Source organism: Mobula hypostoma, chromosome 2 (assembly GCF_963921235.1).
Source record: "Mobula hypostoma chromosome 2, sMobHyp1.1, whole genome shotgun sequence".
Classification (NCBI taxonomy): Eukaryota; Metazoa; Chordata; class Chondrichthyes; order Myliobatiformes; family Myliobatidae; genus Mobula; species Mobula hypostoma.
In genome coordinates, this window is record NC_086098.1 from 126,288,745 (window position 1) to 126,315,331 (window position 26,587).

The following is a 26,587-nucleotide window of genomic DNA, read 5'->3' on the forward strand; positions in this document are numbered from 1 at the left end:
TGTGTTGGCATTCATCAACCATGGGATGAGCCATGAGGTAATGCTACAGCTATATAGGACCCTGGTCAAACCCCACTTGGAGTACTGTTGTCAGTTCTGGTCACCTCTCCACAGGAAAGATGTGGATACTACAGAGAGAGTGCAGAGGAGATTTACAAGGATGTTGCCTGGATTGGAGGATGTACCTTATGAGAACAGGTTGAGTGTATTTGGCTTTTTCTCCTTGGAGCGATGCAGAATGTGAGGTGACCTGATAGAGGTGTACAAGATGATGAGGGGCATTGATCGTGTGGCTAACCAGAGACTTTTCCTCAGGGCTGAAATGGCTAACACGAGGGGACAGTTTTAAGGTGCTTGGAAATAGGTACCGAGGGGATATCTGATAAGTTTTTCACACAGAGAGTGGTGGGTGCGTGGAATGCACTGCCAGCAGCAGTGGTGGAAGTGGATAAAATAGGACCTTTTAAGAGCCTCTTATATAGGTACATGGAGCTTAGAAAAATAGAGGGCTATGCACTAGGGAAATGCTAGGCAGATTCTAGAGTAGGTTACATGGTCAGTACAACATCGTGAGCCGAAGGGCCTGTAATGTGCCGTAGATTTCTATGTTCTATGACATGGATGATGGTGAGATCAGTAAAGGGTATGTTGATGGCCAGGGAATGTTAATATTAAAAATGATGTGGTGCTAAATCTCTTGAAGAACATTAAAGTGGTTAAGTACTAAGGGCTGAAAGAATGTATCCCAAGATACTACAGTAAGCAAAGGAAGAGATAGATTTTTGATCCTGCGTAAGGTGATGCACTTGGAAGTCAAATGAAAGAGTAAGTTATTCAGTAACTGGCAGAAGCATTAATGTATAAATGGGCGTGAGCCCAAAGCTCTCTTACAACTCAAGTGGACAGGATGGTAAAGGTAGTAATGATATGCTTTCCCTCTTTGATCAGGAGATTGACAATGAGTCAAGAAATCAAGTTGTAGTTGCATACAGTTTTGGTTAGGCTGCATTTGAAGTATTGTGTGCAGTTCTGGTCACCCCATTATAGGAAGGCTTTTGAGATGGTGCAGAAGATGCTACAAGGACAAACTCAGACTGATTTCTCTGAAGACCTGATGGAAGCAGATAAAATTGAGAGGCATAGATAGGGTAGCTGAGGATATATTACTTTCAAGCAATACACCCTGGTATTGTTTAAGTACTTCTCCAGGTAACTCATTCAGCATGTCCTGACTCACTGCATCTAGAAGATTTGCCACAATTTTTAGAAAAACTGATTTGGGAATTTTACTGATGTGTGCATCTCTTTAAAAAAAATGAAGAATAAAGCTCTCATCCTTCTAAGTCCTTTATATCACAAATATAATAATAAAAGCTCTCAAATTAATAACTTCTCCATGGTTGTTTTTTTCCTTAATCTAAGGACAACAAAAGCTGTCTACAACTTTTTAATGAGCAGCCTTTCTACTGTAATCAACAGCTAGACTAATGAAAATCTAGGCATCAGGATACAAGTTTTAAATTTATTTATTCCACTGGGAAGGCAACAGGTACCACTCTTGTAAGGGGCTATATAGTGGCAACTACTGTGCAGCTGTTAAGAGAGCAAGACCATGGTGAAGCAGAAGAGTTCAACAAAGCAGAAGTAACACAACTGAAAACAGCTAAAACACTTCAATATTGAAATGCAAACTTTCATTAAAGTAAATCATCAAGTAAGTATGGTAAGTACACCCTAATTCTACAAGGAAACTTTGTGTTATCTGGTTAGAACACAAATAAAGTGAATGCTTTCCTTTCCAGGACATCAGAGATATCCTTCTTCTTCAAAGAACAGTGTTTCCCTTCCTCCACCATTGATGCTGCCTTCCTTCATTTCCCAAACATCTGTGCTCACTCCTTCCTGTCGCCTTAACAGTGATAGAGTTCCTTGTCCTCACCTACAACCCCAAGAGCCTCCATATCCAGTACATCATTCTCTGCAACTACCTCCATCTTCAATGGAATTCTACCATCAAACACATCTTTATTTCATACCCACCTCCCTTTTTGCAGGGATTGTTTCTTCTGTGATTCCCCTGGGCATTTGTCCCTCCCTCTAGTCTCCCCCACCCCTTCTGCCTCCCCAGCACATATTCCTGCGAAGTGGGAGAAATACTACACCTGCCCACTCACCACTTCCCTCACCTCCATTCAGGATCCTGAGCAGTCCTTCTAGGTGAGGCACCACTTCACCTGTGAATCTGTTGGGATTGTCTATTGAATCTGCTGCTTCTGATGCGGCCTCCTCTACATTGATGAGACCAGACCCATATTGCTGGACCACTTTGTCAAGCACCTCAGCTCCACCAGCAAAAAGTGAAATCTCCTGGAGGCCAACCATTTTAATTCCTAACCACATTCTGACATGTCAGTCCATAGCCTCTTCTTCTGTCACATTGAGACCACTCTCAGAGTGGAGGAGCAATACCTCATAGTCCAGCTAGGTAGCCTCCAGCCTGATGGCATGAACATAAATTTCTCCTTTTGGTACTTTTCCCCTCTGTTTCTTTTCCCCTCCCCCTTCCTTCTTCTTCTATTCCCTACTCTAGCTTCTTTCCCTTGACACCTCTCCTTCTACGTTTTCTCCCAACGTCCACTTTCCTCTCCAATCAGATTCCTTCTTCGTCATTCTTTTACCTTTCCCACCCACCTTGCTTTACCTATCACCTTCTGACCTAGCCTTGCTTCCCACCCCACCACCTTCATAATCTGGTGTCTTCCCCCTTTCTTTCCAGTCCTGATGAAGGGTCTTGTCCTGAACCATTGACTTGTTTATTCATGTCCATAGATGCTGCCTGACCTGCAAGTTTCTCCAGCATTTTGTGTGTTGCTCTGGATTTCCAGCATCTGCAGAATCTTTTGTGTTTGTTATTCCATTTTTCATTAAAACAAGAAGATCTATGTATGAATTTACAAGTGAACAATAACTTCTTTGAACATTGCCACAATGAATTAGTGGGGGAAAAATGAAAAGTACTGCAGCTTAATGACTTTACTAAAACAAAATATTCTTGGATTGTAGAGTGAAAAAAGCTAGAATTAAAAATCAACCATTTCAAAAGCAGAATAGCCCGAAGTGCAAGTTGAAAATTACTTTCCTTACTACAAATATGAATACAAATTCCAACTCTCTCTCGCTACAGAACATTTACACTGTTCCAGGAAATCAATATAAGCCCGAAAGGAAAATGCACCTAATGGGCCATTTATGATTGACTACATCTAAGGCTAAATAACACTAATTCAATTAGCAGGCCAGCTGCACTTACACAAGGGCGTCCAAGAACAACAAGCTGAACACATGCCTTTTTTTTGCAGACATGGAGATTTCATAACAGAAGCTATCAATGATATTTGCAAATCTTTTCCTTTGGAGATCTGACATATACACTTTTAAATGACTTTGTAAAGGAAATGAGCATTGTGATTTCAGTTTTGTTTAACCTCATCTTTTTTTCCATATCCAAAAGTCAACATTCAAAAGCTGAAAACATGGTTCATCTCTAATTCCAATCAGATCTTCTTCATGTGTACTGGTACTTAAACACTAAAAAGAACCATGTCCAAAGTACGTGGCCTCTAGTGACAAGGACAAATCAATTTAGCTGCAATACACACAAAATGCTGGAGCAAGACATCAAGTCAGGCAGCAGCTATGGAAGGCAATAAACAGTCAAAGTTTTACACCAAGAACCTTCATCAGGACTGGAAAGGAAGAGGGCAGCAGCCAGAATAAGGTGGAGGTGGAAGAAGAAAGTGTATTAGCTGGCAAATGATAGTTGAGACCAGGTGAGGGGGAAGGGGGAAATTTGAGAAGCTGGTTAGTGATAGGTAGAAGATGTAAAGGACTGAAGAAAAGGGAATTTAATATGAAAGGACAATGTACTATGTAAGAAAGGGAAGAAGGAGACCTAGAAGGAGGTGATGGGCAGGTGAGGAGAAGAAGGGGAAAGAAAATAACCAAGATGGACAATGGAAAAAGGGTGAAAGGTGACGGGGGAGTGATTGCCTTAAGTTAGAGAAATAAATGTCCATGCCATCAGGTTGAAGGTGGCCCGTATGGAATATGAGGTGCTGCTGTTCAACCTGAGTTTGGCTTCACCATAGCTCTGGGCATGGACAAAACATATCAGAATGGGAATAGAAAGTTGAATTGAAATGGCTGCCCCAATCAGAGTCAGGTCTCACCAATGTAAAAGAGGATGCACTGGGAGCATACAATAGATGACCCCAACAGACTCAGAGGCGAAGTGTTGCCTCGTGTGCAAGGACTGTTTGTCCCTAAACGGTGGCGAGGAAGGAAGTGCAGGGTCTTGTAGGGATAAGTGCCAGGAGGGATATCATTGGGAGGGACAAGTGGACATGGGGCTCGCATAGAACACAATCACTATGGAAAGTAGAGAGGGGCAGGGAGAGAAAGATGTGGTTAGTGGTCAAAATCTGTTGGAGATGGTGGAAGTTATGGAAAATGTTGAGTTGGTAATGGAGGCTTGTGGGGTGGTAGGTAAGGACAAGGGGAACCCTATTTACGTTAAGATGCTGGGAGAATGAGTGAGTGCAGATGTGCAGGAAATGGAGGAGATGCAGGTGAGGGCAGCATCAATGGTAGTGGAAGGAAACCCCATTCTTTAGGGGTAAAAAAAAAAGAGGACATCTTAGATGTTCTAGAATGGAAAGCATCATCCTAAGTACAGATGCAGCAGGGATGGAGGAACTGGGAAGGGAATAACATTTTTTTTGTACAAGTGACAGGGTAGGAAAAGGTATAATCAAGATAACTGTCAGAGTGAGTAAATTTGTAATAGATGTCAGTGGATAGTATGTTTCCAGAGATGGAGACAGAGATTGAGAAAACAGAGAGAAGTGTCACGAGATGGACCAAGTAAATTTCAGGGCAGGGTGGAAGTTGGAGGCAAAGTCGATGAAATTGACAAACACAGCATGGATGCCAGAAGGAGCACCAATGCAGTCACAATCAAATTTATGACCAGAGTACATACATGTCACCACATACAACCCTGATAATCACTTTCTGTGGGCATACTTAGCAAATCTATAGAACGCTAACTGTAAAGTGTAAACATCTGGAACTGTGAACTGTAAACAAACTGCAAATGCAGATATAAATAGCAATAATTAACAAGCATGAAATAGCAATATAACAGAGTCCTTAAGTAAGTGTAGCTATCCCCTTTTGTTCAAGAGTCTGATGGTTGAGGGGCAGTAACTGTTCTTGAACCTGATGCTGTGAATCCTCAGGCACCTGTACCTGCTACCTGATGGCAGCAGCAAGAAAACAGCATGGCCTAGCTGGTAGGATCTTGGATGATGGATGTTGCTTTTCTGCAGCAATGTTTCATGTAGATGTGCTCAATGGTTTGGAGGATTTTACCCTGATGTACTGAGTCAAATCCACTACCTTTTGTAAGATTTTCCTCTCAAAGGCATTGGTGTTCCCATACCAGGCCATAATGCAGCCAGTCAGCACACTTTCCACCACATATCTATAGAAGCTTGCCAAGGTTTTCAATGACATGCCGAACATCCGCAGACTCCTGACGAAATAGAGGCGCTGTCGTGTTTTCTCCACAACAATATTTTATATGATGGGTCTAGGACAGGCCTTCTAAAATAGTGACACCCAGGTGATATACCTATCCCGATAAATATGTAATATTATACAATATTAGATTTTATATTACTCAATTTTTAAAAATTCATTCATTCATTCCTTTTTCCCCACCTAAATGAGAATATATACATGGGAGGAAAATACAGGGAAATCATTTCTGTGTAATGGGCATAGATTTTTTTTACTTACTTTTATGGGTACTGCAGCAGGGGCCCTCACCTCACAGGTAGAAGGGGCTATCCCGCACAGCTAGATGTTTCTTCTAGCTCAACCCAGGGTCATCTAAAGACCCCAGCCTTGGAATCACACCTTCATTACATTTTTTTAAAAAAATATTTGCGTTTCTTGGCTCTTATTTGTTCAGGGAGTAGATCGATTAAGTTATATTCTGCAAATTTCAATGATATACTAACACATAGCTAAGGACAAAGTCAAATTCATTTCTTTTAATGTTAATGGACTGTTGAATCCAGTCAAGCGAAGTAAAATTCTATCAAAAATGAAACAAGAACAAGACTATGTAGTAGATTTACAGGAAACTCACAAGTGATAATGAGCATGGAAAATTAAAGAGAATGGGCTTCATTAATTTATTTTTCTCCTCATATAAATCAGGACATAGAACAGGGGTTGCTATTCTCATCTCAAGCAAGCTAAATTTTGAAAAAGTATCTGAAATGGGAGATAAGGAGTGCAGATATATTCTGGTAAGGGGTGATATAGATGGAAATCCAGTTACTTTATTCAATATATATGCACCCCCAGGAAGTGATTTTAGTTTCTTCCAGAAAATTACTAATATTATGGTAACGGAAACAGAAGGTCTCTTGATATGTGGGGGAGACTTAAATTTACAATTACAACCAAAGTTAGACTCTTCCAATAGAAAAACTTATGAAACAAAGTCCTTACATAAGAAAGTTAACACTCTTTTTGAGGATGTTGGTCTAATTGATATATGGAGGGACCTGTTCCCCGACAGAAGGGATTACACTCATTATTCTGCCCCCCATTCCGTGTATACAAGAATAGACTATTTCATAACATTTGGAAAAGATAGAGACAAGATAATCACCTGTGGAATTGGGACAATAGATGTAAGTGACCATGCACCTATACTGTATATTTATCTGTTGATTTTGACCTACAACCAAAGAATACTATTTGGGAAGTAAATTCAAGTCTACTCAATGATCCCTATTTTAAAGAACAAATTAAAAAAGAAATTGGTCTTTACTTAAAATTCAATGATAATGGAGAGGTTTCACCTCCCATTCTATGGGATACTCTGAAGGCTGTCTTAAGAGGGAAAATTATAGCGATATCTTCATATAAGAAAAAAATAAGGAATAGAATATTAGAGGAATTACAAAATAAGCAGAAGGAACTAGAAAAAAACACAAATTGAGTTTGGCACAGGATACACTAGAGGAAATTTTAAAAATTAGAAATGAAATTAATAGTTTGGCTACACAAGAATTTAGAAAAAAATTAATGTTTCTGAAACAGAGACACTATGAAAGTGGACCTAAATCTATGAAAATACTGGTGTGGAAACTGAAAAAAAAAGATAGCAGAAAATACAATTCATAGAATTAGGGATCCAAGAACAAAAGTGTAAAAAAAAAATAAGCTAAGTGAAATTCAAGAAGCTTTTGAAATGTTTTACAAAACTCTATATTCCAAAGTTCCAGGGGGAAGCATAACCCAAATTGACACCTTTCTGAATTCTTTAGAGTTACCCACTTTAAGCAAAGAACAAAATAAAACAATGACTGCTGACATAACTGAAGCTGAACTAAAAACTGCAATTAGTAGGTTTAAATTAAGCAAGTCACCAGGATCAGATGGATATACGGCAGAGTGGTATAAAGAGTTTAGAAGTGAGTTAATTCCTATTTTACTCCCCACACTGAACTGGGCCCTAAGAAAGGCGCAAATGCCACCCAGCTGGAAGGAGGCGATAATCTCAGCTATACCAAAAGAAGGCAAGGATAAAATGGAATGTGGGTCATTTAGACCAATATCTGTTCTTAATGTGGATTATAGAATATTTACCTCCATCTTGGCCAAACGATTAGAAGAGTTTCTACCCACACTGATACATAATGATCAGACAGATTTTATACAACAATGCCGAACACAAGACAATATACGGAGGACACTTCGCATTATGGATCATATATATAAAAAAAGAAATTGAAGCGATAGTGATAAGCGTGGACGCTGAAAAGGCATTTGATTCAGTTAATTGGAATTTTCTTTACAGAGTTTTACATAGATTTGATCTACATGATACAATTATTAAAACTATACAGGCACTATGTGACAATCTTACTGCCAGGATTAAAATCAATGGATATTTATCTAATAGTTTTACCCTAGAAAGGGGGACGAGACAAGGTTGTGCATGGTCACCGCTACTCTTCGCATTATTTCTGGAACCATTAGCTCAATACATCAGACAAAATGAAGATATCAGGGGAATTACTATTAAAGGGACAGAGCATAAATTGGCCTGTTATGCGGATGACATTTTGATCTATCTAGGGCAACCAACATACTGTTTACCTAAATTGATGCAATCCTTTGAACAATATGGCCAATTATCAGGATACAAGATCAACATAGATAAAACCCAACTACTTTCATATAACTATAACCCACCAAGAGAAATTGAAAGTAGATATCCATGGGCATAGCAAACAAGAGTCCGTCAAATATTTGGGCATCACTATGCCAAAAGATTTGGCAAAATTATCAGAATGCAACTATCACCCTATATATAAAAAAATTAAGGAAGATACAAGAAGATGGAACCCAATTATTTTTCTTGGTCTCAGTTCAAGGATTGAATCTATTAAAATGAATATACTGCCCAGACTACTATATCTCTTTCAGACCCTACCAATAGAGGTTAACCAAAATCAATTCAATGAATGGAACAAGATGCTATCAAGATATATATGGCAATGTAAAAGGCCTAGAGTTTGTCTCAAGACTTTGCAATTAGCCAAGGAAAAGGGGGGTGGGGCCTACCTTCTCTTAGAGATTATCATTTTGCAGCACAGTTGAGAGCCATGATATGCTGGTGCAACCCATCATATGACACTCAATGGAAAAACATTGAGGAGAGGATACTTTCCATCCCCATGCAGGCAATTTTGGCTGATAACAACCTACGAAGTTACATAAATAATATTGACAACCCTTGGGTGAAATGGACTCTTAAGGTATGGAAAACTATTATAAAAGAACATAAACTAGACAGAGATATTGCAATTCTTAAATGGATGCTAGATTTAAGGACTGGACAGCTAAAGGAATAACAGCTATTTGCAATATAATGAAAGGAGGAACACTGTTCAGTTTTGAAATGCTCAAAGAGAAACACTTATTAGAAAAACAAGACTTTTACCCATACAGGTGTCCCCCGCTTTTCGAATGTTCACTTTACGAAACCTCACTGTTACGAAAGACTTACAATAGTTCCCTGTTTTTGCTAACAGAAGGTGTTTTCACTGTTACGAAAAAAGCAGCGCGCAAAAAAAAATCAGCGCGCGCCCCGAGCAGCCGCTCTCCCCTGGATTCGGAACGGCATTCTCGCCGGCGTTGCTTAAACACGTGCCTGTGAGCAGCCATTAGCAAGATGAGTTCTAAGGTATTGGAAAAGCCTAAAAGAGCTCGTAAGGATGTTACACTTAGCATAAAACTAGACATAATTAAGCATTTCGATCATGGTGAACCAAGTAAGGACAAAGTGAGTTTGGCTTCTGTTGTAAAAAAAAAGATTACTCCCTACTCTGTACATAGTTTTCTTCTTTCGATTGTTCTTTCTTTCCTCTCTTTTCTATAAGTGTATACCTCAGATAAGTATTATGTGGAGATTTGTGACAAATATGATTATATGATATATATGCAGTGCCTGAAATACATCTTGTGGAAATGTTTGTTTGATGATAAAATTCAATAAAAAATAAATTACAAAAAAAAAGAGATGGTGACACCCAGGAATTTAAAGTTACTGACCCTCTCCACCACTGATCCTCTGGCGAGTACTGGCTCATGGACCTCTGATATCCTTCTCCTAAAGTCTATAATCAGTTCCCTGGTATTATTGACATTGAGTGAGAGGTTGTTATTATTACACCACTCAGCCAAGTTTTCCATCTCCCTCCTGTATACTGATTCACCATCCCCTCATTATGGTGACGAAAGAGTGAGAAAACATTATCAGTTTTGGCTTGGAACATGGGCTGCTCCACGTAGCTGACGAAAAGCCATGCATAGCTGGGGCCAGTGTAAGTGCTGATGACTACACATTTGGTTTGGGAAGAGCCAAAAAAGAAATTGCTGAGTGTGAAAACCAGTTCTGCCAGATGGGGAACTGAGAACTAATCAGAGGGCAACTGATTAGGTTTGTTATCCTTCCTAATGGGGCATCAATTTACCATATATGCCTTCTTGCCAACAATGACAACTTTGTAGCCAATGAAAAAGAATAGTATCATGGATAATTTTAACACACTAATGAAGAACTGATTGGAAATCATCAAGTATAAATATATGTATCTCACAGAAGTCCTATGATGGATTATAAGATCAATTATTTTGAAGCCATCTTGTTGATGCGCGTTCTGGGTCAGAAAGCATCTTGTTCAAAATCTGTCCATTGAGGCACAAGGGAGATATCCAAGCCCTCCATGCGGAACTGGACTAGACATTTAAAATGCAGTGTTTCAATTTCAGCAGAGGAAGCGGAAACAGAAGCATTGAGGGTAATAAGGACAAACCAGGACATTTTAGACTGCTTAGTTTTATATGAGTTCTAGCAAAATTAATGAAGATTCTTCAGGAAAGGATTTACTCACATCTGTAAAAGAATGACCTTATTAGGAATAGTCAGCCTGGCTAAGGAGAGAGTGCATAAGAGGTTCACCAGGATATTGCTTGAATTAGAGAGTATTAGCTACAAGTTGGAAAAACACGGATTGCTTTCTCTGGGGTGATCTATAAAAGTATGTGTAAATAATCTGAATTTTTTTGTTGGAATGGAAATGTCAAAAACCAGACGGCATACATTTAAGGGGGGAGGGTGTAGGAGATTTAAATGAGATTTTTTTTAAAGAGATTTGCAAAGCAAGTTTAACAGAATGGTAGGTGTCTGGAATGCACCTTTAGAGGTGCAGAAAACAGATATGATAGCAATATTTAAGAAGTCCTTACTATAAGTAGGCACATTAACAGGCAGAGAGGGATCTTGATCACGTGCAGACAAATGGGATTAGTTTAACTTGGCATTATAGTCAATAACAGACATTGTTCCATATTCTATATAGTTCCTCAAGCCTGCTCTGCCACTGAATAAGATCATGGTTGATTGCATCTTGGACTCGGCTCCACTTTCCTGACTGTTCCTTAACCTATGAACTGACCGAATCTCTTTTGGTTTTGAATCACTTCTTTTGCAGCTCTCTGGGGTACAGAATTGTAATGATTCATGAGGGTTACAAGATTAGAAAAAATCTTTCCTCTTTTGACCTCAAAGAGGCAGTTGGAAATATTCACACTTAGTGGAATAGAAGTGCAGAACTCAGCACAAATAAGAGTGTGAATGATGATTGCAGGATAAGGAGACAAGTAGAAACGGGCAAAACAACTTTAGAATCTTAATGACAGGAAATGCATTTACATATAATTAATTGCGTCAGGAAGAATCTACTGGAGAAAGTACTGAAAACAAAACGCTAATAACTTCAACATAAGAACAATAGGTCATTCACCCTCGTGTCTTCTCTGTTATTCAATATAACCATGGCTGATCATCCATGATGAGACAGTGCTCAAAGGGATCAGAGATGGAGAGGGTCAACAACTCCGAAGAATTTAAAGTTATCATTTAATAGGACCTATCCTGGGTCCTGCACGTAAGCACAATAACAAAGAACACACGGCAGCGCCTCTACTTCCTTAGAAGTTTGTAAAGATTTGGCATGGCATCTAAAGCTTTGACAAACTTTGATAGATGTGTGGTGGAGAATATACTGATTGGTTGCATCATGGCGTGGGACGGAAACACCAATAACCTTGAATGGAAAATCCTAGAAAAAGTAGTGGATACAGCCCAGTCCATCACTGGTAAAGCCCTCACCATCTACATGGAGTGCTGTTGTAGGAAAATAGCATCCATCATCAAGGACCCCACCACCCAGGCCATGCTCTCTTCTCACTGACCAATATTCTTGCAGGAATGTTTGCTAGTGAAACTCAGGAGGATTTAAACTAACAGGATAAAAAGATGTGAGAGAGGGGTACAAAGGAGTTTTGCACGGCTCATCAGAAAGGAGGAGGAAATCCTTGACAAATTGGCCAATGAGGTTAAATGGGTAGAATATACAAACAAGAGCAACGGCCACTTTGACGGCCATCCCTAAACCCTCCCCTATGTTCAATAGGAACTTGAAGAACAGACATGTAAAGCAGATCACAGAAGAGTACACAAACAATTAGATTCTAATAGTAGAGGACTTTAATTTTCCCAGTATTGACTGGGATTGCTTGAGCGTAAGAGGATTTGAAGAGGGTTGAACTCAAAAATGCATTTGAAAAGGCTTTTTGAAGCAGTATGCAGAGAGAGTCTGTACCTGTCCTTATCTTTAGCAATGAAGACTTACAAGAGATATGATGATCGATGGAAGAGTCTATCATTTGTGGGCTTCAGGTTAATCATGGAAATATTCAGCCTGAGTTACTGCCTTAAACTGGTGGAATAATAAGACCTGGGAAAGGTAGATCGGGATCAGTCGCTGGGGAAGAAAGTAACAGCTGAAAAGTGTGACTCATTTAAAAAGCGAAAAGGGATCAGAATCAACACCTGTTAAGAGTGTTTATTAAATAAAGGTACTGATGAAAGCAGGGCAGTGGATGATTTCATACTTTAGTATCTCTAGAAGGCTAGACTGCACGATACAGGGAGAACTAGCTACGTTAATACATAATTAGCTTGATGACAAGAAGCCGCTGGTAATAATCAATGACAGTGCATTGAGTGCAAAAGTTGGCATATTATGTTGTAATTGCATAAGATAGTAAGGTTGTATTAGAGTATTGTGCATAAGTTTTGGTGCAAAGATGTTGCCAGCAGACGAGGGCCTGAGATACAAAAAAGTGATTAAGCAGGTTAGGACTTTATTCATTGGAATGGAGACAGAGGGGTAACATTATAGAAGCGTATAAGTTCATAAGGGCATATGATGGCATAGAGGCAGTCTTTCTCCACCAGGGAAAGAAAAAATCAAAACTAGAGAAGTCATTGGTTTAAAGTGAGAGGAATACAGTTAATAAGGGACCACTTCTTCACACATGGGGTTGTGCATTTATAAAATGAGTTGCTAGAGGAATTGGCTGAGGAGGTACAACAACATTTAAGACAATTGGATAGATATACAAGTAGGAAAGAGTTAGAGGAATGTGGATCAAATGTAAGCAGATATGAAGAATTGTTACAAGGGTCAGAAGTAAAAATGACAAGGTTAGGAAACCCTGCTTAATGACAGATAATGTAGTCTCAATTAGCAAAAATGAAGTATATGCCAGGTAAAGGAAATTGTCATTGAATGATGCACTTGGTTCATAGGGGATATAGGAGAAATCGTAAGTTAGGAGGCATTGAGCACCACCCAAGCCATGTTCTCTTCTTCCTGCTGTCATCAGGAAGGAGATACAGATGCCTCAAGTCCCACTCCACCAGGTTCAGGACCAATTATTTTCCCTCATTCATCATGTTTCTAAACCAAAGTGGATAACTTCACTCATCCCAACCTTTGGATTCACTTTCAAAGACTCCACAACTCATGTTGAGCTTCAGCCAATGAAACCCAGCATCCCGTACGTCTTCCTCATTACCTTATCTATCTTTGTGCTATTGTTAGTGATCTTTAGATTTGTTTATCAAGATCTTTCAGTAATCGGTATGGCCCTATCACTCATGGTTTACGTCTTATCCTTATCAAGACTTCTGAACCAATGCTTAGCACTTATTTGGATCCAATTCCATCTGAGTTAGTTCCACCCAACTTACCTAGCTGATCAATATTATTCTTCAACCCAAAATTTACAACTTGATACCTTTCAGTATCACAAGAGCAGGTAGACTGAGGAATGCTTCCATATCTACAGAAAGACATCAACCCTACACTCACAAGCTATCTTTTTGACCTGTGATCCAAACTTTATATCTGTAACAAGACAATATACTTCCCAAATCCCAATGACCACACTCTAACACAAGGAGAGACCAAGGAGGTACAGGTCGGTAGTTCTTTGGAAGTGTTGACACCCGGAGACAGAATATAGAAGGCAGCATTTGTCATGCTTTCTTTCATAAGTCAGAGCATTGAGTACAGGAATTGGGGCGTCATGTTGCAGAAGATGTTGGCAAAACTACACTTGTAGTGTATGAAGTTCTGTTCACTTAGTTATTGGAAGAATGCCATCAATCTGAAAAGACCACAGAAAAGAATCATAATAATATTACTGGGACTGAAGGAATTTAGTTGTAATGCGAGACTGCTTTTTTTAATCCCCTCGGAATGTGAGAAGTTGGGGGGGGGGTGCAACATTATAGACAGACAAAATTACGAACGGGACAAGACAGGTGGTCTCAATCTTTTTCACATGGCAGGGGAGTCTAAAACTGGTGGGTATAAATTCAAAATGAGAGTGCAAGATTTAGAGAGAAATTTCTTCGCCACACAGAGTGTGGTGGATATATGAAATGAGTTCCTAGTAGAAGTGTTAGACACAGGTACAAATTACAATGTTTAAAAGACAATTTGGACAGGGTCGTAAATAGGAGAAGTTTAGAGGGTTATGGGTCAAACACAGGCAAATGGAAATGTCTTAGATAGGGATGGACTTTGGGCTAAAAGACCTGTTTGTGCTGTATAGCGATGACAAATAACAATCCCCTTACCACCTGATAACATCTCTAAAAATATATATTTTTTTTACATCAAAATATCTCTCTCATCCACTGTAAGCATAAAGGTTAATACATTTAGGGGTTATCAGATAATCCTATGTAAGAGGCTCATCATTTTGGATTCAAAAGGTCAGGTTGTTCTTCCAAATTTGCAAATGCAACTTAAAAATTGTCACCCAGCAGCTTACTCATTGTAGAAATGAATTTTTAAAAATAGTTCTAATGATGTTAGTAAAATGTCTTTTGTGCACGTTCACTGAATAGATTGCTTGAGTTCTGAGAATGTACGCATAAAACTGCATTAGGTGGGACAGAAATTCTTTGAATATCAACAGGATGGGATTTCAAAAGCAACAAAGATTTGTTTCTCCTTTGCAATTATATTTTAACAATTAGGTTTACCATTTCCATGCCTCACAAACAATGGTGCAATTGGAAACTGGAAGTAATAGTCACTTGGTGCTCTTGTGACAGTTTCTTGCTGTCAGGAAATCTGGACTTGTATAATTCCATTCCAACTTCTTCAGCTAGATTATAAGAAGTACTTTCAGATACATTTCCCACATTAAAAAAACAGTACAGCACAGAAAAAGGATCTTCAGCCCACAACGTCTGTGCTGAAGACGACACAATATTAAATGAAATCCATCAGGCTTGGGGCTATCTCTCTCCATTCCCTGCCTATTCATGTACCTGTCTAAATACCTCAAACACTACAATTCTGTCAGCTTTCACTACCACCCCTGGAAGCATGTCCAGGGATCTGTCACTATAAAAAAACTTCCCTCTTTCTCCTTAATGCTCTTCCCTCTGGTATGACATTTCTAACAGGAAAAAGACAGTCTAGCAAAGCTATTCATGCAATTTTATAAACTTGCCACAATGCAAAATGGAACTACTTGTCATTTAATGTTAAATTTCCGCTCAAGTTAATTTATCTAATTCAGCCTTTGAGATACTTTAACTATTAGTACTTGATAAGCTTCTTTCATGCTAGCAACCTGAAGTAGCATGGTTAAAAATTTTAGTTACTGATTAAATGAAACACAAGATAGAAGCAATTCTAAATAAACAATGTTTAAATTATGATTCATGGCAACACTTGGTTTGTAGAAGAAATATTTCTACATTCTGCCAATAATGTTCTACAAATTGTACTGGAGGAACATCCTTTTCCTAAACAGTCTCCTGTTGCAGAAAATAAAGAATACACATGATATTAGTTGTGAAAAGGAGAATTATCAGGAGATTTCTTGATGGGAGTGGGTGGAAAAGAAAGGGAGGAACATGACACAGTGAAAGAAAGTGAGGCACAAGAAACTACAGATGCTGGAATCTGAAGCAACAAACAATCTGCTGGAGGAAGTCAGTGGGTCAAGCAGCATATATGAAATGGCAATGTTTTGGGTCAGGACAGAGTGGAGAGACAAGAGGGCTAGCACAGAGAGAAGGGGCATGACAAGAAAGGATTCCAAGGTGCTTGATGAACTGAGGAACTGGTGCAAGATGACGGGCAGGTCGTGCCAGATAGGGGAGGTGAGTAAGAATAGAGTTGGAAGAAAGTCGCAAGTGAATGGTAGATGCAGGCTGAGAGGAAAACAAAACAACTAATGGAGTGAAACGAGTGAAAAGATGGGAGACAGTTGCTGGAGGGAAACAAGCAGGAACACAAAACACTACCTGAGCTGCATTCAGATATATAAAGGAGAATGGGAACCATTAGAGGAGACAGATGAATGACATTGAAACCAGAATGTGGGCATGAGGTGGAAAGGAGAAACTTGCACACGTAATGGGTAGATGGAGCCAGGAAGGAGAAAGGGAACAAAAATAGGAGGTTGGACAATCAGGAGTTGGCGGGTGGGGTGGGGGGATGGGTAGGAGAGGAGACTGTGGTTTACCTAAAACTGGAAAATTCTATATTTATGCCACTGGGCTGTAGACTACCCAAGTGGAATGCAAGGTACTGATCCTCCTGCATAGGGCTTCATCCTCACTAGACAGAAGGCCAAGTATGAACAGTGTGGGAATAGGAAAGGGAATGAAATGGTCTGCAAAAGGGAGCTCAGGAGCTCATTGCAGACTGAGCATGGGTATTTTGCCAAATAATTGCTAAGTAAATTGTCAGATTTCAGGTTGATTTATCTATCAAATGCGTCGTTTGTGTTAACAATGAACGTGACGCAAGGATGTGCTTGTGTCCGCAAGTGTCGTCACACATTCTGGCACCAACATAGCATGCCCACAATGCTCGGCAGAACCAAAGAGAATACAATATGCAACAAAACAGCACCACCAAAACGAGCCCGGTTTCTCCTTCCCACCTGCCCACCATGCAGACACACACTCCTCCAGTCCCAAGACTAGATTCACAGAGACTGGGCCTTCAACTTCCCCAGTGGACTTTCAACTTTCAGACACAGGGCTCTAGCCAACGGGCCTCAACTTCTGATTGACCTTCGGGTTTTCACCTTCAGTATCAACCCCAGGACTTGCTGATGATGACGATGATGAATGATGACCCTGGATGAAGACATCGGACTCTGCTCTTGCTGATTTGTGGTTCTACTATTGGCAGTGAACGAAGACCATTGGCAATATTGCAAAGTTTAAAAAGACAGCTGAAGATAAGGATATTATAATACACTCCCTGGCAAAAGCATAGGAAGGTCAAAGCTCTTACAATCTAGAAAAAGGGGCAATTAAGTAGGGGACAATGAGGAGAAACTCTAGAGAAAGCAAACCAAGTTATAATTTCAAAAGTTCAAAATGTTGATTTTCTTTCTTCAAGAAGTATCTGACTCATCTCCCACACAGAGCAAGAGTTTAAGCAATACCAGTGTATGACAAGAGCACCAATGACAACCTATGTTGTGCCTAATCTTCGCATTTCAAGAAATCCTGAATATTGCATTATAAGCAAAGAGGGAAATATTTAAGCAACACACACAAAATTCTGGAGGAACTTGGCAGGCCAGGCAGCATCTATGGCAAAGAGTATAGTCAACAATTCGGGCAGAGACCCTTCATCAGGACTTTTGTGTGTGTTTCCAATATTTTGTGCGCTGCTTGGATTTCCAGCATTTGCAGGTTTTCTCTTATTTGTGATAGGAAAATGCATACTTTGAATTATTTACAGAATTACTTTGTGATTCTACATATATCCACAAACCTTTGCAAGTCGTGCCCTCTTGATTAGGTCATTGAGTTTTCGCAAAGCAGCATTTCGGGGAAGACTCTGGATATCTTTAAACAAATCTTGTTCTTCTGCCTCAAAAAGTTTGCGATTGTCTGGAATCAGCAGAGGATGAGACCAGAATGAGCCAATGTACACCCGAATCACTTCGGGGGTGTTGACAATTTTGCCCAGAGACCACATGAGAGCACCATAGACACGCATCAGTTGCTGAGTTTCAATCTGATCTGCCTTGTTCAACACCACACGGATCTTGTCCTCATGATTCTTCAGTGCTTTTATAACTTCAGAAAATTCATCAGAAATGTCCAGCTTATGAGCATCAAACAACAGGATGATACGGTCAACTCGTTCTGCAAACCATTCCAATACAGCAGCAAAGTCATAACCTGGAAGAGACATTCAGAGTTAGAATCACGTTTAATATCACTGGCATGGGTCATGAAATTTGTTGTTTTGTGGCAGCAGTACATTTCAATGCATAATAATACTATAAATTACCATATATATAAAAAAATAAATTGATTAAGTACTGGAACAAGAAAGCAAAAAAAAAACGAAGTGAGGTCGTGTACATGAATTCATTTTCTACTGAGAAAAAGCTGATCCTAAGATGTTCAATGTGTGTTTTCAGGCTCCTGTACCTCCTCCTTGATGGTAGCAATAAGAAGAAGCACGTCCTGGGTGATGGGGGATGTTGTCTTTTTGAGGAATCACCTTTTGAAGATGTTTTCAATGCTGGGAAGGCCAGTGCCAATGACAGAGCTAGCTGAGTAGGCAACTTTCTGCAGCTTTTGCTGATCCTATACAGTGGCTCCCTCATACCAGTCAGTGAAGCAACCAGTTAGAATGTTCTCCACAATACATCTGTAGAAATTTGCGGGAGTCTTTGCCAGCATACTAAGTCTCCTCAAATCCTAATCAAGTATAGCCGCCGTTGTGCCTTCTTTGTAACTACATCAATATATTGGGCCAGGACAAATCTTCAAAGATGTTGACACCCAGGAACTTGAAACTGCTCATCCTTTCCACTGCTGATCCTTTGAAAAGGACTGGTGTATTTTCCCGACTTCCCCTTTCTGAAGTCCACAATCACTTCATTGGCCTTACTGATGTTGAGTGCAAAGTTGTCATTGTGATATAATTCAACCACCTTCTATCTCACTCCTGTTCGCGCTCTCGACACCATCTGAAATTCTGCCAACTATAGTTATGTTGTTGGCAAATTATAAATGCTGTTTGAGCTGTGCCTAGCCACACAGTTGTGGGTGTAGAAATAAATGAATTGCAGTTCTAAATTTCAAGCAGTTTAGAATTATTTTAGTGTTGTGCAGAGATGGAAGACAAAACTTGATTTATCCAAATGCATGGCCCAATGAATCAATCTTAGCTTAGAATACAGGAAGTTTATCAGTCCCATTACTCCACAGTTCTGAAAATTAATCTCTCACTGCCTCTCCAGTTTCCCTTGGATGGTATGAATGAATTCAGTTGCCATTATATTTACAGACAATAGTTAGGACTTGGAATTTTTTGCCCCTCAAAAGTGTACCATCCCACGATCATCCCCACAACAATAAAAATTCCCAGAATATTTGTTCAGAATTTTAAGATCTCTGCCCCCTTATCCATGACTACTAGTTGGTGAAACCATTCTTTCTCTAATCATCCATAATTCACCTAAATGGATGGAGACTTGGGTGGCAGGGTTGTTGGGAGGGAAGGAAAGAGAAGAGGTGAAGCAGGGGGTTGCAGAGTGGAGAAAAGTGTAAGAAAATGTGATGTGAATTGATGAGAGCAAATAAAATTCTTCACATTGCTTGGAATTAACTTGCAATGTAATCTAAATTAGCCAATTTTGATCTCTGAAATTACTAAATTATTTAAAATAAAATATTTGCTAATATATGACAACATGAAACCATTTAAAAATTTGAGCTTACATCTTTAATTTGCAAATCCATTTATTAATAAGGTCACATTAAATGAAAGCATCATGTAAAGAAACTTGAATTTTTTTTTTAAATCTTGGCTTTAATAAAAGGATAAAAAAAAACAGGAAAATATCATGCATGCAAATAAAAAAGTGACAGACTACCACCTATTAAATATATACTGTTGCATTGGATAACAATAAGCGATTGAGTTTTCTTAATAAACACAAATTAAAGTAAGCTTTTAATTTTAAACCATTAGAAAAATAGAGATGCCTCTTATAAATTTATTGTAGAGTCCACAGGATTTGAAGTTAAACTGTCACACAGATGTGCAGGGTTGGACAAATTACATCCATCCTCTTGGCTGGCTTTGGACGTCAGAGTTCACCCATTCCTTCAGCTAATGTTGACATATGGAACTATGACAGTTACAAGTAATTCTGTTTTTACTGGTTTGTTTGGGTAAATCAGATATTAATTCACAATCGCTCTGCCATTTTCACTAACCTTTCATTGTTCAACGCCAGTACATTAGCTCTACACATGTGCATATATTCATAACAGAACATTTTCCTGTTATGCTAGGATGCAGGAACACAATAATGACCGTGCGAAAGAAGTTACATTAATCCATAAAGTTAAAATAACACATACATTCCAGTCCATCATGGCTGAAGCCCTTCCCACCATTAAACACATCTACACGGTATTGTCACTGGAAAACAGCATCCATCATCAGGGTCCTCACACCCAGGTCATGCTTTCTTCTTGCTGTTGCCATCAGGAAGCTGGTACAGAAGCCCAAGACTTGCAGCACCAGATTCAGGAACAGTTATTATCCCTCAACCACCAGGCTCTTGAACCAAAGGGGGTAACTTCACTCACCCCATCACTGAATTGTTCCATCAGCCTATGAACTCCCTTTCCAGGATCCTTCATCTCATTCCCAATATTCATTGCTTATTTATTTATTTTTGTTATTTCTTCCTTTTTGTATTTGCCCAGTTTATTGTCTTCTGCACTCTGGTTGAACACCCAAGACGGGCAGTCTTTCATTGATACTGGTTATCATTCTATAGATTTATTCAGCATGCCCGCAAGAAAATGAAACTCAGGGTTGTATATGGTGACATATGTACTTCGATAAAAAAGTTTACTTTGAACATTCTTTTAATGTTTGAAACTCATACAAAATATAGCAAAAGTATACCAGTTCTTATTGGCACTTCTGAATTAATGAATTGCCAAATCCAAACCATGTTCGGAAGATGAAAAGTAGTCTTGAATTGCTAGCTGATTTTGCCTTTACAGAGCCTAAACAATGGCAAAAGTCTGAACCAAGTTAAATAATAGATAATTCTCTCCCTAGACACTGCTGGTTGGGTGGAGGGGGTTCAGGGAAAAGAGAACAGATCACCTCTGTGGCCAGCTCTGAGGCACAGGGAAGAATAAAGTCAGCTATTCATGATAGAAGATTCAATAGTTAGTGGTACAGACAGGAGATTCTCTGGCCATGAAAGAGATGCAAGGCTGTTATGTTACCTCCTAAGTGCTAGGGTTAAGGATATCTCAAAATGGCTGCAGAATATTCAGCAGAGGGCGAGCAGCCAGAAGTCATGGTGCACGTTGGCACCACTGACATAGGTAGAAAAGGGGAAGAGTTCCTGCAAAGCAAGTATAAATCGTTAGGAAAGAGATTGAAAAGCAGTATTTCATATGTAGTAATATTTGGATTATTTCATGTCACATGCTAATAAAGGTAGGAATAGAAAGGCAAAACAGATGAATGAATGGCTGAGGAATTTGCACAGGGAGACCTGTACAAAAAGGGATGGGTCGCATGTTTACCAAAGGGGAGCAAAAGTCCTGACCAGAGTTTCGATGTTTTAGAAAAAGAATAGAGAAAAGAGTACAAAAGTGGGGAAGTTGTGCTATTAATCAGGGACAATATCGTAGCTGCACTCAGTGAGGTCATACTGGAGGGCTCATTCACTGAACTGACTCAAAAATAAGTTAGGTGCAATCTCTCTTATGCTTCAGACCACCATTCCACGCCCCACCCCCCCGCCCAAATAGCCACTAGGATATTGAGGAATAGATATGCAAGCAAATGAAGAAAAGGTATAAAAACAACAGGGTTGTCATAATGTGTGACTTCAACTTCCCTAATATAAACGAGATGCCAACCAGGTGGTCGTAGTGTCAGGAATAAAAACCATCTGGCACCTGTAGCCATTGCCCATACACCAACTCAGCTGCAGAGGATCATAGATCCCCTTTTGGAGCCATTCTGAGCCCCAGAGGGACCCATGGGAGATGGTTATGCTAACACATCCATCAGGGAGGCCCTCAGAGCAGACTTTAAGGAGTGGTGAAACCACTTACACAGGCTACTGGACTGTGAGTGATACACCGTGTTATGACGTAATTTAATGCATATGTTAAAGAGGTCTGACTTGAATTGGGGACTGCAATCAGAAGAAATAACAGATGACATGCCAAACCAAGCAATCGAGGTGTTGATGAATGCCCAAGCCATGTCCGTGGCCATTGTCAATGCTATATGAACAACCTATGGCCACCTCGTGGTATGTCCACCATGCACCAAGTCCACACCTAACGTGGTGAAACTGTTGCTCAGAGACCTTGAAAGGTGCTGACAGTGCCTGAACGTGAAGGTTAATTTTTGCCCACTAACACACAAAACAGGCTGCACTCCAGTCTCGCACGTACTTTCTAAGGCTGTGCCACACAAACTTTAAAGCAACTGGTTTCTTTGAAGCCATCCCACCTGGATGCGCAAGCTGTGAACAGTGTCAAAAACAGTATGCCTCCACTTTGCAGGCACTATGAGGCAAAGCTGAGACATCGCACAAGTCCTCAGTCCTTTAACATCAGACACATGACTTCTGTCTTGTAAGCCTGGATCTCTGGGTCAGTAGCATGGTCAGCTGCAATGTTGGCACAGACAACCCAATGTATATGGCATTGAAGGCAGGCCATGAGAGGCAATGAGCCACAGCATTACTTTTCTCTTTGATGTGTTGTATGTCAGTCATGAAGACCAAGTAGCATTGCTGCCAAGCAGAGGGTCTTGCGCTTTGGCCATCACATGTACAAGGGGTTTGTGGTTAACAGATGCAGTGAAATGCTGACTCTCCAGCAGAAAACAAAAATGACAGACAACCAGGGAGAGACTGAGAAGCTCGTGGTCAAATATGGTGTATTTGGGGGGTGGTTCAGAGCTGCTGGCTGAAGAAGGCAAGTAGCTGCCACACTCCGCCAACCAATTGTTCATGCACAGTATCCACAGCATAGTCTGAGGTGTCAGTAATGATGGCTATAGATGCTGTGGGTGCAGGTTTGCCAGTGTTGTCAAGTGCTCTGGTCACATCTGCTGACCACTCAAGTATGAGATTAGGGACACTGCTTTTGAAGACACTATACAAGAAGAGCACAAATTCTGCATCTCACGGAATGAATCTGTGATAGAAATCCACCACATCTAAAAACTCTTGCAGTGCTTTGATAATGCGGAGCAGTGGAAAGTCCATAATAGCGACGACTTTTGATGGCAGAGTTGTCGCGCCTTCTGTGGAAATACAGTGGCCGTGAACATCAATAGTAGACAACCCAAATTGGCATTTAGCAGGGTTAACAATCAGCCCATGTTGGCTTAAGCAATTGAAGTGAACGGAGATGTGACAAGTGTTTGGTTTTGGATGTGTTGGCAACCAGTATGTCGTCCAGGTAAACAAAAAGAAAGGCTAAGTCTTTTAACACAGAGTCTATTAGTTGCTGGAAAATCTGTGCTGCATTTTTCATGCCAAACAACATGTGCAGAAACTCAAATAGGGTCATAACAGCCGTTTTGGGTACATCCTCAGTGTGCACAGGTACCTGATGGCAGCCCCTGACTAAATCCACATTAGAAAAATTATTTTTCTAGCTAAACCAGCTGAAAAGTCTTGAATATATGGGACCGGGTAACAGCCAAGGGTGTTGACCTCATTAACGAGCTAGTTATCACAGGATAGATGGTAATCAAAATTGACAAGGACAATTTTATCTGTGTACAATGCCAAGTATTTCCACATTAACAAACTCAGTCTTCGCGCTGGCCAGCTTTTGAGTCTAGTCTATGTGAATGAGTGTGGACCAGCAAGCCAGCTGTGGAAGTATGGTGCTTGAACTCATGCTTTCTAACTATAGTGGAAAGTGAGGGCTTGCTGAAATTTGGGAATTCACCCAGTGGGACGGTTAGGGTTAGGTTGAGAGTATTCAGGCACTGAGCAAATCAGCCCTCATGTGCTTTTTGATCTCGTCACTTGAGATTCAGTTTCACTCAACCCTGCCACTTTGATCTGGCCCACACCTTCATTAACCAGGCCCAAGACTTGCCCCTCCAGACAAAGATCATTGGGTTTGTGGGGGTGTGTGCCCCCTTGGACCTTAGGATTAGGTTTGATTGTTGGGTTGGTGGATACACGTGTGGCTGGGAGAGGTAAGGCTGCGAAGTTTTGAGTGGTGAGTTATGAGGTGCTATGGTGGATAGGCTCGTGTGGTGAGGCCTGGTTAATCTGGCCCATTTCTTTCATTATCATGGTCTGACACCAGTTCGTTTAATAAACCAGGTGTGTACTGGGACACATCATCGGTAGGATGCGAGTGTGCGGGCAGTGGGCAAAATATCCCTCTAGTGTTTGTGGATCTCATACTGGAGATGAAGTACCACTTCACCCTGCCACTTTGTTTTTTGGCCCACGCTGTCATGATCTCGGTCCCCGACTTGCCTTCATTGGGATCTTCCTCCTTGTTAACCTCCATTCTGGAGTTTAAGTTAAAATGGTGAAGTTACTGCTTATGAATACTGTTTTGGATTTGGGTTTTTAAAAAAATATAGGGACTGGGTGCTGTGATCTGGGGGAGGGGGGGGTTGTGCAGTAGCTAAGTGAAGGGTGTTGTGGGGAGGGACAGGGCTGGGGGTAGAGTTGGACAATCGGGGTTGAGGATTCACGGCGAAGGGAGGTGGGGTGGGGTGGCAAATGGCATTGCGGGGTTGGGGTTAGGGCCCTTGCAGTAGGGAGGAGGGCTGAAATAGGAGCCGAGCTGCTAGGAATATTGGGTGAATTTGGCCCCTTGATGGGGTGAGGGCTTAGGTTTATGGGGGTGTGTAGGAGGGTTGGAGATGTTAGGTTTAGGGGTAGGGCAAAGGGCTGTTACGGCAGCCCTTTTGTGGGATGTGGCTTGGTTTACTTGGGTTGCTGTCCGGTTTAATTTGGGTGTCTGGTCCATTGGAAGTTAAGATTAGGGTGAAGGGTAGGGTTGAGGAGGTTTGTGGGTTGGCATTGCAGCGGGGGGGGTGGCGGGGGGAGGGCTGAAACAGGAAGCAAATTGCTGGTGATATTGGGTGAATTTGGCCCTTTGATGGGGTGACGGCTTGGGTTTATGGGGGTGTGTAGGAGGGTTGGAGATGTTAGGTTTAGGGTAGGGCAATTAATTATTGGGCAATTAATATTCGACACATGAAATTTTGGTTACTTGACCAAGATACACTATCCATTCCTAAATGGGTAGTTTTGGAATTACATTCGGTTCAAGGCTCTGCACTTGGCTCTATATTAGGTTCTTCTCTTCCTTCCGATTTGAAACACTATAAACAGGTTTGCAACCCGATAGTTAAACATACCTTTCGCACTTGGTTTCAATTCCGAAAATTTTTCGATCTTAATCAATTTGTGCTAGCAATTCCTATTATTGGCGATATATTTTTTTCTCCCCTCCTCTACACACCGTGCCTTTCAAATTTGGAAGACTAATGGTATATCACAGTTTTTGGACTTATTTTCAGATGGTTCCCTTATGTCTTTTGAACAGTTATCTAAAAAATACAATTTACCAAGAACACTTTTTTTTTTAAAACATATTTGCAAGTTAGAAATTTCCTAAATACCATACTTTCTTTCTTTCCAGCGTTACCCCCTACAAATATTTTAGATGCTATCATTAACCTCAACCCCTGTCAGAAAGGTGTAAAGGCTATTATTTATAATACTATCATGAAACTTAGGATAGCTCCATTCGATAAGATTAGGACTGACTGGGAAAAGGAATTGGACCTTACTATCCCGACGGATGACTGGGATCATATTTTACAACTAGTTAATACTTCATCCATCTGTTCCAAACACTCCTTAATTCAAATTAAAGTTGTCCATAGAGCACACATGTCTAAAGATAAATTAGCTCATTTTTATTCTCATATTAATCCTCTTTGTGATAGATGTCATGGCGAGATAGCTTCCTTGACCCATATGTTTTGGTCCTGTCCTACTCTGGAAACATTTTGGAAAGACATTTTTAATATTATTTCAAAGGTTTTGAATAGTGATATTTCGCCCCATCCTATTACTGTTATCTTTGGATTACATAAAACTTCTAGTAATTTATCCCCTTCAGCGCGTAGAATGATTGCATTTCTTACTTTAATGGCGAAAAGGTGTATTTTACAACATTGGAAGGAGATTAACGCCCCAACTACGTTTTTTTGGTTCTCTCAATCGATACTGTGTCTAAATTTGGAAAAAAATCAGAAGAAATCTTTATGATACTTCAGTTAAATTTGAACAGACCTGGAGATCTTTTATTCAATATTTTCATTTAATGTAACTTTTTTTTCTCTCTGATCATATATATACTCCCTTCATGGATTTTATCGGCAAATAGTGGAGGTCGGGTTTGAGGACGTGATTGTTTAATCTGTTTAAGTCTACTATTTACCTAGTAAGCCCATTGCTT

At 40.2% G+C, this 26,587-nt stretch overlaps 1 protein-coding gene across 2 annotated transcripts in view; it reads right to left on the reverse strand.

The window, feature by feature from the left end:
* The window catches only part of LOC134342463 (EH domain-containing protein 3), a 73,809-nt gene that overhangs the window by 9,492 nt on the left and 37,730 nt on the right, over positions 1 to 26,587 (reverse strand). For both annotated transcript variants that reach the window (XM_063040636.1, XM_063040635.1), the window contains exon 4: positions 17,829 to 18,241. In XM_063040636.1, coding sequence (XP_062896706.1) covers positions 17,829 to 18,241 — 413 coding nt within the window. The remainder of the gene's footprint in view (positions 1 to 17,828; positions 18,242 to 26,587) is intronic.